Source organism: Neopsephotus bourkii, unplaced genomic scaffold (genome assembly GCF_033783945.1).
Source record: "Neopsephotus bourkii isolate Nb327-2 ecotype Australia unplaced genomic scaffold, CSIRO-AGI_Nbou_v1 NB_1780, whole genome shotgun sequence".
NCBI lineage: Eukaryota > Metazoa > Chordata > Aves > Psittaciformes > Psittacidae > Neopsephotus > Neopsephotus bourkii.
In genome coordinates, this window is record NW_026902254.1 from 490,804 (window position 1) to 505,630 (window position 14,827).

General features: G+C 38.6%; 1 protein-coding gene across 6 annotated transcripts in view; it reads left to right on the top strand.

The window, feature by feature from the left end:
• Positions 1–14,827, top strand: part of PPP2R2C (protein phosphatase 2 regulatory subunit Bgamma) — a 206,844-nt gene that overhangs the window by 168,482 nt on the left and 23,535 nt on the right. For all 6 annotated transcript variants that reach the window (XM_061379903.1, XM_061379904.1, XM_061379905.1 and 3 more), the window contains one exon: positions 4,845–5,009. In XM_061379903.1, coding sequence (XP_061235887.1) covers positions 4,845–5,009 — 165 coding nt within the window. The remainder of the gene's footprint in view (positions 1–4,844; positions 5,010–14,827) is intronic.

Here is a 14,827-nt window from a genome sequence, read left to right on the forward strand (position 1 = left end):
AACTGAAGCCCTGGCAGCTACTATGAATTGCTATTGATTTCATCTACTGGTCAGTGTATCTTTCTAGGGCTAGGCTGGAATGTAGCTATGAGATGTAGGCAAAATTAGGAGCTGGAAAAAACCTCGCTGGAAAACACAGACAGCCCCCGGCTTTGGGGAATGTATGCTATGCTGGAGTTTGTTTTTTTGAAAGTACTTAAAAACCCAAGTCCCACACAGGGGTAAAAATGACGTGTGAGATCAGCATACATTGAAATGAAAAAGGTGAGAATTTGTTGGGTTTTTTTGTAAAGTTACTATGGAAAATGATATCTGGCTTTCTAAAGAAAGCCTCTTTCCTCCATTGCAGTTGAAGAAAGGGAGGGCAATTTTTTTCTATACTCTTCATCTGACTATAAAAGTTATTTCTTTCTTGCAGTGGACCAATGTATATAAATGTTTCCAAAATAGTGCTATAAGATGCAGTCCCTTACATGCTGTAGCTTGTGAATTGCAGGTTTCTTTTCTACAAAATTCACTTTCTTGTAGAATTCCTTGAATGTTTCAGAAAGACGAAGCAGCTATTTCTTTATGCATGCTGTTTGCTTCAAAGGGAATTTAATCTGTTTTGAGAAGACTGCTATGTTTCTATTATCATGGAAGGAAACTTATTCTGGAACCTTTTTTGCTCAGCAGGAACTGTATGCGTTTTCCACACTCTCATTATAAACGTTCTGGCATGAGCATAAAGCAGGCAGTGTTCATTTATATTCTAGCTGATCAAGAGGAGAAGTCTGATTAATGTGAATTTTGGATCAAGGTGAGGGTCATCTTTGTAACCTTCACTAAAAGGGACTTTATGGAGTGACTTCTCCCAGAGGGGTATGTTTCTGTTAGATCAGTGGCCCAGAGGCAGTGGAACAAATCTTCCTCCTGTCATCCTCATTTTACTATCAGCTGCACAACAGCAGCACAAAATACTTCGTTAGAACTAAATACACTGCATAACTGAATCTTGTACTCGGATCTTATCTGTCACAGCGCGTATAATTGCAGGTTGTTAATCATGCCTTTCCTTATGCTCTTCCATCCTTCCTCTCCCACTGATTTGCTTCCCCTTCCTGAGATCTCTCCCTAAAGCCTCCTTTCTCCTCTTGGTCAGGTCCTGTCCTGCCTGCTCCCTCTGCTACATTAGTTCTCTGTTCTTGAACAATTTTGAGAAAGCAACATAGGTACTCTTAGTCAAACTAAGGGTTACATAGCCTCAGGGTACCTTTGTTGCCTTTCCCAGAATTAACTCCAGGTCTTCTATTCTAGTTATACTAACCCAATTGCAAGAACATCACCTATAACCATTGTGTTCTCCAAGCACACTAGACCTTTCATTTCCATTTTGCTGTGGAGATCATCTAGAAAATCTGTAGGCCTCTTGATATCTTTATCCCATTTTGCTGAGCCAAGCCTAGGTGGGAGATCTGGTATGTTAGATGGCAAACAGTTGGGTTAGGGGGGACAGACCTGTTCTATTTTTGCAAGCAAGAAGATATTTTCTGTTCCTTGCTTTAATGTCAATGAATTAAAAGACTGCCAGTGCATTCCAGCCTGTCACTGGCAAGGCGCCATTTCAGCCTTCCCATAGAGCAGGTACCTACCAGGGATTGAAAAGCCTCATTCTTCACAAGCATGTGTGGAAGTCAAAGGAGTCTGGAGATTTTTTCATTTTCTTAGAGGAAATTCCTACCGTTTGCAGGCACAGGAGCACCACATTTTGAGGACAACATGATTATATCCTAGTGAACTGCCAGTGGTGAGCTCTTTAGTCTTTCTTAGATAGCTTTGATCCTAGTTGTTCTGTCCACATTCTGAAACTGAACCGTATTACACATGGAACCACACGAGCCAGATGTGACTGGTATTTCAGATGCGAGTGAACTGGGGAAGAGGGACCATGCCCTGCTCAAGGCATCCCGCCCTTCGATAACGATTGCAAGGGTAGAGGATAGTGTAGGAGATGACTCTACAGATTTGTGCCGTTAGAACACTTTTCCCTTTAGCAATAGAATTTTCATTTAATCAGTTTCTGCCAGATTCCCTCTTCTTTGAGCTTTTTAAGTTCACCAAAGGGCCTGTTTCTGAAGCACACTGTCTGCTCCAATTTTTTTTAATATTTTCACACAATGTTATGCTTAAAAGGAAGGAAAAGACACAAAGGGAAGATGGAAAAATAGAAATGCAAAATGTCTCATGGGAGATGCTTGCCCTTACCATGTCATGCTAGTTTAAATACAGTTCCCACACATCACATGTCAAGCTGTACTTGATTGTTTTCAAATAGATGGCAAAAATCATGAGAGGAGGAAAATGTTCTTTTGTGTGACACGCTCTTCTTTTGATACATTGGGTTCTGTAGCTGTCAAAGCAAAGGCTGCTTTTCCATCTATTATTACAAATGCATTTGGGGTAAGTCTCTTCGGCAACTCTCTATTCCCTTGATTGTTTACTTCAATACAAATGTTATTGTTTTAATTTTTCTAAATCTAAGGAAATGAGGAATTGCCTGTGGTGCATTTTCCCTGTGATCCTCAGTAGGCAATGAGGTTCTTTCTCAGTGGAGATTCAGATCACATCTGGAACTGCAGTCTCTTTCAAGTACTTTCTGCTTTTCTGGCAGGAGAATGGAATATTTAATTTCATTATTTAGCATAGGGTTATTTATTTCATGCAATGAGGGGAAATTCATCAATATTGTCTTCAGCATCCAGAAAAATGGTACTTACCATGACTGTTTCACATACTCTATTTATATTTTATATCTTTCTCATCACTCAGCAATTATTCATCTCTGCTGAGAGGTGAAATTCTTGTATTGAGTTACTGTAATTTCTCTGAACTCCTGAAAGCAGTTCAGTCACTTGAAGGAGATTGCTTTTACTTAAAGTAGAACTGTCTTGAGACAGTTTCACCAAATACAAATAACTGGATAAAGGTTGTATTTTCCTGTTGATTTTCAAGAGTATTTAGCGATGCTTTATAAAAGGGGTAAGTCAGTGTTGCTACATCTTAACATTCACTCACTAATATTATTCATGATGGGCTCTTGGAGATGGATGCAAATGTGATAGTGCACGTAAGAGGGAGTGCAGTTGGAACGCAACATTAATTTATTCCCAGTTGTTATTAAATGTCACAAGGTATTAATAGTTTTGCTGATTTTTTTTTTTTAAACCACTTGGTATATGCAAAAGAATAAAATCAGTGTGATGTATTTGTCTATGCAAATGCATCAAGATAATTATCTCTGAATCTTCTGTATTATGTTTAATTATCAATGTAGTGTCCCAGATCTGCATTTGGGGGAAAGATCAAAGTATAGGATGACAGACTGTACCCTGTTCCCACAGAAATCAATCAAAGATCTTCCATTTGGGAAGTGGGCACAGTGGGAACAGAAACAGGCTTAATATCATGATACGTGATTTCTCTTGCCATCAGTAAAACAGATTTTCTCATTTATCTTACCCTCTGAGATGTTTAAATTTTGAATGTCAGATGATTTAAATTTTGTGTTTGGGGAATCCAGGCACTGAGACGATTTGTGTTTGGGGCACTGAACAGGGGCTCGGTAGATCTGGGTTTGTTCTGTCATGCATTTCCCATGTGATCTTATGCAAATCCTTTATTGCCTCTCGCACAGCCTCATCAGTAAAATAGGATAACGTTACTCTTCTCCTTGTTCGAAGGATTTGTTAACATTTGGATGGCTTATCTACAGTGCATTGCTGAGGGCCGTATGAAAATCTTCAATCTTATTTAAATGTACTGCTTCACATATATATCCTTTCACTTCATTCTTCTGCATCTTCTGCTTTCTTAGAGTCTCTCATGGGACTCTCTCATCTTTTCCTTATAAGAAATCTTCCACAGGCTGCCCTTCCCCTCCAAATATGTACTGATAGGGTTCTGTTTTTTAATCTTAAGGCAGGCAATATGTGTGAGTGGATATGTAAGTGTTGGATGGGCATTTTGTCTGCTACACTTGATGCAGATGATATTTGGTCATCCAACTAACAAGTTTGTGCTTAGGAAACTAGATTTTTGATGTATTTTCTTCTGGGCATTTTCACTTATATATTCAGGTGTACAATTCTCTGTCACAGAAATTCAGACTGATTTCAGTAGTGAGCATTCTTTCCATAAAAACCCAGGAATACCATTTCAGATACTTCTTTTGCAAGTATTCAAATAGCAGAAGCAATACTGTGCACATTTGTTTTAGAAAGGAAATTGTATCAGTATATGTGTGTGTTTCTGGTGGCTTCTGAATTTACCATATTTGCCTTTGCAAAAAAAAGTATACTTATTGTTTGAGGCTTTTAACTTAAGCTATGTGTATTTTTTAGCTCCAGGTGCATGATCATAGAAGCCAGTGAGCCTTTACTGGAGGGAGCAGATCTGAGCTGTACATTGTTCCCTACCCATCAGTATTACCTGGGATAGAGCAGTGATTTCAATAGCAGCTACAGGAGATATAGCTATCTGCTCTCTTAGTTTTAACGAAGGTGAGTTCCATATCCCCTGGAATACTGTTTCTTTGATGTCTTTGCACAGCATGGACAAATGTTGACGTAGTAATGGTATGTGCTGCAAAGCCATTGCTGAGTAGTGGCTCTTTGAGTTTGGTGTAAATGGGACAGGTATGGAAAATTAAAAACACCCTACTGCCAAAAAAAAAAAAGAGTGTATATTTATCTAAAAGTGTTAAATGTATGGACATTTACATGCTTCCTTCAAGAAGGCAGTAAGAGTCATTTACTAAGAGTGGTTTACCTGCAAACTGCATTTTCCTTAATAAAACTTCCATTCAGACATTGTAGATATAAAGCCAGCCAATATGGAGGACCTGACGGAAGTGATTACAGCCTCTGAGTTCCATCCCCATCACTGCAATCTCTTTGTCTACAGCAGCAGCAAAGGATCCCTGAGACTCTGTGACATGAGGGCATCGGCTCTCTGTGACAAACATTCCAAGCGTAAGTCCTTGCTTCATGTGTCCCAGGTGTCATTAAAGTCTTACTATTCACTGACAGCATGTAGCTGTTTGCATACCCCAGTGTATTAACTTCTCAGTTGCAGGCACAGTTGAAAACAGCAAAAGGAAGAAACTGCTGTTATCCATACAGATACCTATGAACTTGATAACAGTCATGTCTGTGACTGGTCTGCATGGTGGTTCTTATTGCAGGGATCAGCAAAGAACCCACAACACTCCATCAAAAGAGAAATGATTTCTAACAAATGAAATATGCATGGGGGAGGAGTATTTAAGTAGATGAGCATACTGTTTTGAATACAAAACTACTGTTCTGAATATGCATCAAGTAAATTTTGTCACTCAAACTGCCTTCAAAATATTGAAAACATTGTCAGGGTTTAAAAATGTCAGGGTCCTTTCTAAAAATTTAGCTCATCATTCCCTATATGTGACAGAGTCACCAATTCATGACAGTTCATGCCTGAGACCTACATAAGAACAAGGAAGCAAAAAGTTAAAATGTGAGGCTGCCTTTGTTCTCAAAGTAAAGGATGAAGAAAAAATGCATCTTGCTATCAGCTTTTTGTAGTCTAGGTGAGACAGAATATGGTTCTTCCTCGGCACTTTGCCTTCTGCAAGCAACCGATTTATTCCTGATCTTCTGAGAATGAAAATCATCAGACAATGGCATTTTGTGGTGTGGCTGGTTCCTATGAGGAGCTGAGAATCCAACGAATGAACTGTGGTTGCTCTGCTTGAGCTACCTTCAGGACTGGCACTTCCAGAACACTTCCATTGTATCTTCAGTTTCTTTTGCAATGTTGAAACATTGGGAAGGAAATTCAGGAGAAATTCTCTTTGTGCCAGAGGCACATAAGAGGTTTTATGTCATTTGATTCCTCCTTGAACCTTTTGAGGTAGGCGGTTCTTAGTAGTAGAGGCAGAAGGGAGGAAGAAAACATTTGAATATTTAAGTGAGACATAAGTGGTGCACAGATTTAGCACAGAAGGTGTTTTTTGAACTGAAGTAAATGTAGTGAAGAGCCTATGACTAGGCATTTTGGCTGCAAGAAGTGCACATGTTCCACCTCTTAGGATGTGGTCTCTAATTATAGAAAATAACCTTTAAGGACAATCTCCTAAGTTTTTGTTAGCTGTATCCCCTTGTACTTGTAGGGGAAATTCAAAGTGAAATGCAACCATGACACAGTCTGGTACATTGCTGTGAGGTTGTCCACTTAATTGTTTTGTTCCATAATACTTCCAATATTTTCCTTCTAATAAGGCCTCCATGCCCCTGTAATTCGGTGTCAAATGCCAATCATAACTTACTAAAATTATACAGTAACCCTGGATGAAGAAAAGACTTTTATCCAGAAGGGAGTGCAAGGTCTAATGGTCATTGATTAAACCCCATTTTCCAGACCTATGAGTTAGAAAATAGACATTTAATGTAGCATTGCTGCACTGAATTCAAGTGAAGCTCATGGGGAAGCTGAATGCGTGCAATACAAAATTGATACAGCAATAGTAGAACTTCCAGAGCATTAAAATAGGCCCATGTACTGCTGATTGGAGTGGTTTGATTATAGTACTCAGAGGCAAGCAAAACTAATTATATAAAGCCCATAGCCACCTAAAAATGACATATCACAGAATCACAGAATCCCAAGGGTTGGAAGGGACTTCAAGAGATCACCTGGTCCAACCCCCCTGCAAGAGCAGGATAACCTAGAGTACATCACACAGGAACTTGTCCAGGCGGGCTTTGAATATCTCCAATGTGGGAGACTCCTGGGCAACCTGTTCCAGTGCTTTGTCACTCTCACAGTAAAGAAGTTCTTCCTGATGTTAACGTGGAACCTTCTATGCTCCAGTTTACACCCATTGCCCCTTGTCCTATCGCTGGATATCACTGAAGAAAGCCTACCTCAATCATCCTGACACCCACCTGTTCCATATTTGTAAACACTGATGAGGTCACCCCTCAGTCTCCTCCAAGCTGAAGAGACCCAGCTCCTTCAGCCTCTCATATCATGAAAAACAGTCCACAAAATCAAATATTTTCTTAATTCTCTTTCTGTACCTTCTCTGTACATCTGATTTCTCTTTACAGTTGCTTTACACATGGTACATATGCATGATGAGTATCCTGCTCTCCTAGCTCAGCTCACCTTTCAACCTTTCTTCATCATTGACTTCACTTCTCAAGCAAAACAGCCATGACTATAGACACTGTAAACCCTCATGTTCTGCTATGCATCTCTACTTTTTTAATTCATTCAAATATCACTATGCTAGAATCATAGAATTAGAATCATAGAATACTTAGGGTTAGAAAGGACCTTAAGATCATCAAGTTCCAACCCCCCTGCCATGGGCAGGGACACCTCGCTCTAAACCATATCACCCAAGGCCTCATCCAACCTGGCCTTGAACACTGCCAGGGATGGAGCATTCAGAGCCTCCCTGGGCAACCTATTCCAGTGCCTCATCACCCTAACAGGAAAGAATTTCCTCCTTATAACCAATCTAAACTTCCCCTGTTTAGGTTTTAACCCATTACCCCTTGTCCTATCACTACAGTCCCTAATGAAGTGTCCCTCCCCAGCATCCCTATAGGCTCCCTTCAGATACTGGAAGGCTGCTCTGAGGTCTCCATGCAGCCTTCTCTTCTCCAGGCTGAACAGCCCCAACTTTCTCAGCCTATTTTCATATGGGAGGTGCTCCAGTCCCCTGATCATCCTCGTGGCCTCCTGTGGACTTGTTCCAACAGTTCCATGTCCTTTTTATATTGAGGACACCAGAACTGCACACAATACTCCAGGTGAGGTCTCACGAGAGCAGAGTAAAGGGGCAGGATCACCTCCTTCGACCCGCTGATCATGCTCCTTTTGATGCAGCCCAGGATACAGTTGGCTTTCTGGGCTGTGAGCACACACTGTTGGCTCATGTTCATTTTCTCATCGACCAGCAACCCCAAGTCCTTCTCTGCAGGGCTGCTCTGAATCGCTTCTCTGCCCAACCTATAGCTGTGCCTGGGATTGCTCCAATCCAGGTGTAGGACCTTGCACTTGGTAACGGTATCTGAGTTTCAGATACTGTTCTGAAATTGTAATGGATATACATATTTTTAGGGATAAAAGAGCCAATGTAAAACTTGTTAAAAATATGTGGATGCTAAGCATATGTTTTTGAACTTCTGGATTGATTCCTTTTTCAGCCCCTTTGTTATCCCTATCTCCCATAGCTGGGCTAAACGCAATTGCAGCTTTTGGGGAAAGGGCTATCTGTACAAGACTAGAGATTGCCATGAATAATTACTGTGCCATACTGTATAAATAAATTACATACTAATATCTGTAGTGTAAGCCACTGGCACAGGATGTTAATAAATTATGCTGTTCTTGAAGATTTCTGGTTTGCTAAGCTCAGTGGCAAAATCTCTCTGTTCAACATTAGTAACCACAATACTACAAGGTTTCCCTTTACAAATCTTTCATGGCTCTGACATGGAAGAGACAAGAGACTTCTTCCATATCTTCTCATTCTTCGTGCCTATGCTGAGATTTATTAGCAAGCTGCCAATTTGTGTGATGAGATGTAATGGAGACCTCTGTACTTTAGAAAAATAATCTCAGACCACAACATTTATACATAAGGCATTGAAAGAATATCAACAGCTGAGCTTTAAATGGTCATTGAGATACTGATAAGGTGTGATAAAATGTGTTGTTTTTCTAATAGACTACCTGGAACTGTTTCTTATAACACCTCTTTAATAGATCATGCAATGCTGGGAGAGCAATCAGGAGCAAAACATATGTGGCCATTACAAATGGATATCTAGGAAAGCCCAATCTATAACCATTGGGGAGATATATACATAATATGGTTCCATGTTATTATCAGACTTCACAAGTAGTGGGAGAGAATTCCATCAAAATATTCTGGAAAGGTGGCAAAGAAGAGATTAATACCCCTGCTTATTTAGGGTATTACAGGGATAGGAATAAAGAAGAAGGTGTTGTTGCAGTCCATAGGGTTGTAGGTAAAGATTTAAAACAGATATGAAAGCCTCACTCAAGCAGCAAGAAATAGGGAATGAATTTAAATAATATGGAAGCTTTCTTCTTAATAAGTGTATGTGGCAAAACTACCAAGTCACATTTGAGGTGTTAATTCAGGCAACATGCATGGCAATGTGGTGTAGAAAGAAGGCAGTGTATGGGAAATCTATGACAGCAGTGAAACAAGGGAAGCTAGCAGCTGCATGAAGTATCATTGTTAGAGCAGTTAGCTGGGAACATCCAAAACATAAAAGAACTACACCCCACCCCAAATTCTATAAATTGTCATGCAAGAGATTTGGGTGGCAAGGAAGACAAGGACAAAGATTCTGTTGTAGTAAAAGTGTCCTAAAAAATACTGACAGCAGTATGAAATGCAACAAATACTTGCTAATTTGATTTTGATCTTTTCTTGCTAATATTATATTCAGAGCTCTTTATAAATGTACATGAAGATAATATTCTTTCAAACAGCTTGCAAACTAAATGCATACATACAGCTATTACAGCAAATCATCTAACACAGCAGTCAGCTAAGAAAAGCTGAGCTTGGCGTGCCAGAAATAAAGGAAGAGCTTTTCCAGTAGTTCATCAGAATTACTAAATTCAGTCTTTAGTGATAAACAGAAACTGCACAGTTACGCAACATGGAAATTTAAGTCACTTGAATATAACTACTATTGATAGTCTGTGTAATAGCGTTAAGATCTTAAAGTCCTTGCATGCTTCAGAAGTTGTAATCTATTCAAATGCTGTTATGTTGCTTTAAGGGTTTTTGCATGTTCATTTCTTAATATGTATTTGTAGATTAAACCCATATTTCTAATTATCCATTACCCATGTGAAAAATTTACAAAAAATACTCCAAGGAAGAAGTAGTTTCAAGCTGATTGCTGTGTGCTGTGGTTGTCTTTAAAATATGGACTTTGAGATTACATAGTGCGGTTGAGCCATGTCACCATTAGTTCATGCTTTCCATCTTCCATACAGACTTCACAAGCTTCTGACATCTGGATCTGTAACAAGAGCCATTTAGAGCCCCCCTCCCTTTGACCAAAGAAGCATTTGTAGGTGACACTCAATCCTAACAGCCACCTTTTCTGGACACTTACTGAAAGGGACAAAGCATCTCAGCTGGTGCCTTCCCAATACCATGGGATGGATAATTAATATCTTATAAGCATAAAATGGTCTTCAGAGCAATGAAAAGTGAATTTGAGGTTTAGTTTGTGACCCAAAGATGGTGGTGGTGTCTTTTTTTCCTTGAGGGACTCTCATTTTCCACATTGGCATTTGAAATCCAGGCATAAAAGAAATACCAGCCTTCTCCAAGGATAAATGCCCCTGTCCTGTCAGTCTGCTGTGTAACTCAATTTGGTTATCCAATGGTTTGGGGTTGGTTTTTTTTGAGATTACCTTTGATTTTAAACTTAAGAATTCAGAACTGTGGCAGCAGCCAAAACAGAAATCAAGGATAATGGCTTTGGAACATTTTGAATTTTAAAAATTATATTAATTATATTTACCAGTCATTTAAAGGAGGTTGGGATTTCAGAGACAAGGCAGCTTTCAGACCTCTGACTGAATATGGATTATCTTTCATTTGCAGCAGAGAACAACCAGATGCACAAAAAAAGCCTGTGACAGAATATCCCTGCTGGATTTGCTAATTGATATTGGCCTTTCCAAATGAATGATGCTTATTGTCTCTGGGAAAGAGACATCTTGTTTTTCTTCCATGTGAGCCTTACATCCAAAATACGCTTTTTATTTGTGCATCTGGTCTCATGTCAGGTTATCATCTGAGAGGGAGACAGCCACTGTTCTCCCTTTGTGCATTGAGAGGCCACTGTCAAAGTGATGTCCACTTCAGGCAAAATCTGCAAGGTTTCATGTGACAGGAGTGAAACTTATCTGAGCCTCTGTAATGATTTTTCACTGTGCTTTAGTAAAGGGTTGTTCTCCTTATCCTAATTCTGGATTTATTTTATAAGTATGCATTACAAAGGCAGATATTCATTGCTGATTTTATATCCCCAGTGAAAAAATGTGCCTGTATCCTGATAATTTTGTAATTATGACTGTCACTAGAGATCTGTTACTACAATTTCACACATACTAAACTAGACCCTGGAAGGGATTCTCCCCTGTGCAGGAATCCCATTGAAATTTGGTATAAGATTGGCTTTAGCATAAGCTCCAAAGCTTCCATTCTGCTCCGTTTGGATGAATAAAGACATTTAAAACATGACTAATGAAAATTCAGAGTGTTTCTACAGAAATGCAATCATGTCTATATAATATTTCCTCCAGTTGTGCAAGATATGTTAAAATTAAATCAGAGGAAGAAAAAAGCCACCCTGATTTACCTACTTCTAGCTATCAAATAGTAAAAGGAAAAAGAAAAGCCTGAAGCAATGGTAAATGATTATGATTGAAGAGGTGTTTCATTAACCCCTCTCCACCAACCACACAGAAATAATTGCTGTAAGATTGCTTTAATTATTCAGTCTGTTAAAATTCCTGTCTTGTTTGCTTAATATTTTAATAGTGACAAATACTGTTTTTCAGCATCTCATAAAGCCAACATTATTCTTTCAAAATCCTATTTCATAGAGGGAAAAACCCGCAGTTGTCACTAACCTCGTATATGGAGATCGGAAAGACTTACGCACGAATTTGGCTTTAGAGGAGTAGTACTTTTATGTTCCATTAACTCCATAGGATTGCTCACAACACGTGGCATTAAACACGCACATAAGTCTTTGTGAGACTGAGGTTTAAAGAGGCTTGATCTTCTAGATTAGCTTTGCATTTTTATCACTTCCTTGCTCTCTTTAGCACAATCTCTCTCTATTAACAAACTCACTGGTAAAGTTACATTAATATAAGGTACTCTGTAGTGAAGCTCCCCCCCAGTGATCTTCAGCTATTGATCTGGCTGTGCCTTCCAGCCCTAATGCACCATCCCTTGTGGTTTGTGACAAGCTGCAGTAACGCGCTGCAGATGGCAAAACAGATTCTTAGCTATTGATTTGAGGCCTCACTTTTAAAAGCCATACCCTCCAGAGGTATTGATGAGAAGCCTGGTTTTAATCTTGGGTCACTGGATAAAGGAATGCTATATAGGAGGTGGAATTTCAGCCTTGTCATGTGGAGGTAGCTTCAGAAACTTGCTTTCACTCAGAGGAGGAAAATGGCGTCTAAGTGGCCAAAACCTGAATTATATAAAAACAAATGGAAAACTGAAATATAAAAACATTCTGCTTTTTCAGTTTAAAACATGGTCAGCAACCACAGACTATGCTGATGTAAAAAGCTAAGTGATTGTGGTTAGATATTTATACTGAAGTATAAAATAATGTGTTATAAAAAACTGTATTTTAGATTGCTTATGAAGGTGGACTAAAAAATTCCCACGTGTGTATATAACCATATTAAACAGAGTAGACCATGAAGGCAAGATTGTCATATTTGAAGAACATCCTGATTTTGAAAGAGGATTTCTGAAGGAGGTGAATATATGAGTGGATTGCCTTAATGCCAAACAATAAATCATTCAGAGGTAGTGAAATACTGAGTAAGTAATATTGGTAAATCAAACTGTTATCATAAACCATGAAGCTTTAAAAGGTATAAAGAGACTGTGAATTTAAAAAGGAGCTTTGCAGTTGGCTTTGATTCACTTAGAATCTGCTCAGGTAGTCTTTTGTGTGATATCTTCTTTTTTTTATTAACAATGCAAAATAATTACTATACCTGTGTAGACCAGAGGTGCTTCTAGCCCAGTGTTCTGGCTCTGATGGGGCAAGAGAGACATCAACGGCAAATGTTTGACTGCACTTTGCAGTTGGAAACTGGGGACTTCAGTGGAAGTGAACTTACTGCAGTTAACAATACTCAAATGGATGTTTGGGTTTGAGGGTTGTTTTTTGTTTTGTTCTCCTTAAAATTGTGCAGTTACTTTTAAACCTGTATATGATTTTTACCATTCACAGTATCTTTCAGTAAAGTCTTTAGTAGCTTAATTAGGTGCACTGTGAAGGTATCTGCTCTGTACTTACCCTTTCCTACCTTCACTTGGTGACCCCTACTTGTTGATTGGAAGAGACAGTGTACAAAGTGAACTGTCGTTCCCTATTCATCCATTCCATGCCACTCTTAATTACAAACCCCTCAGTCTTTCCTACGGTGAGGAGTCCCAGTCTATTTAGTCATTCACTGCATGGAAGTAACTTGATACTTCTGGTCATTGCCATTACCCTCTTTTTTTGTTGTCTTGAGACCTCTAACACACTAGAGATAAGACCAAAACAACACATAGCTAAAGATGTGAGCATATCTTGCATGAAATTACATAGAAAAATTAATGCTTTCTGTGTTGAAGTGTGTGTCATCAACTTAAAATAAATGGATGTGGTTGTATTTTAAAATAAATTCAATGAATTTAGCTTATGGGGTTTTTATACTAAACTTTATGAAATATATGTGGTACAGCAAATCACAGCTGTCCTGGGGAGTGGTGCTAATTTGTCATCTAAACACATTAGAGTATAATGAAAACGTTCATAAGATTTTTAGCTTAGGATCATGTTTGTAAGAAACATTTAATTAGTATAACCATGGATCCCAGAAAACAAAAGAAAGTTTTAAAAGTATTTATCGGCTATCAGGAGAGCATATTTGTTCTTGTTCGTTTTGCATGTTGCTGTGGTTAGTCTGTAAAGATGGGTAAAATTCCATACATTTCAAAGTACCATTTTCCAGTACATTTTAATCAGGTACTACAGCCATTTTCATGTGGGATTTGAAATGGAAGAGAGACTTAATTTAGATGATGAATTGTTTGGTTTGAGACTGCATCTGTTTTCTATGTTTATGGCACTTATAGGCCACTGAGAGATTACTTGGTCCAGTATTTCCAGGTCCAGTTGAATTACAACTGTTGTGTGTGTACCTGTGTAACCCAGAGGTTATCTGTAATAAGTCCTAAATTCAGCCTAACTACAGACTGTCTTTGGAGGAGGACAGAGAGTTATTTCATGGTGCAGGTTTTACAAGAACTTCAATCTAAGTAACAATGCTTAAATGCTCTAAACCCCAGAAGTTTTCGGGATGGAATACAAACTGCAAACAGTATCCTCTAGGAAAAAAGCTTCAGTAGTTCTTATTTGTTCATAAGAAGAAAGAATATAGCGTTGTTTTTCTGCTATAGGGAAGGACTTTTTATAGCTGCTTATAATTTTATCCTGTGAATTTCTCACCAAATCTGTGGAGCTCATAAGCTTTCATCTTCCAAATTTTCCCTGCTTCTGTTTTTGTTTACCCTCAGATAATTGCATAATCTACAGTATATGTCAGCATGATTCTCTTTGCTTTTCTTTTTAAATATATTTGGCTTTGTAATAGCAAAAAGTTGTTTTTATCCAGAGTTCTGCTGTTTGTTGGCAGTAACAGAAATTTTCAAGGTTCATATCTTTATGCCTTAAGGAGTACATAGCTTTATCATTGAAGGTCTTCTCCCTTCCTAGTTTTATCTTTCTCTTTGTTTTGTTTACTGGCATATCACAGTAAACGCAGTTATCATCAAGTGCTCAAGCCATGATAACAAGTTTGCCAAAGCTTATACTCTATGTTCCTCTCTTTTAAAAGCAATGAAAGGTTTGTTTAACTGAATACAGTTAACATTTCTTTTATCCCATCAAATTCAGCTTGAAAATAAAAAGTAGCTCCAGATAAACTTTCA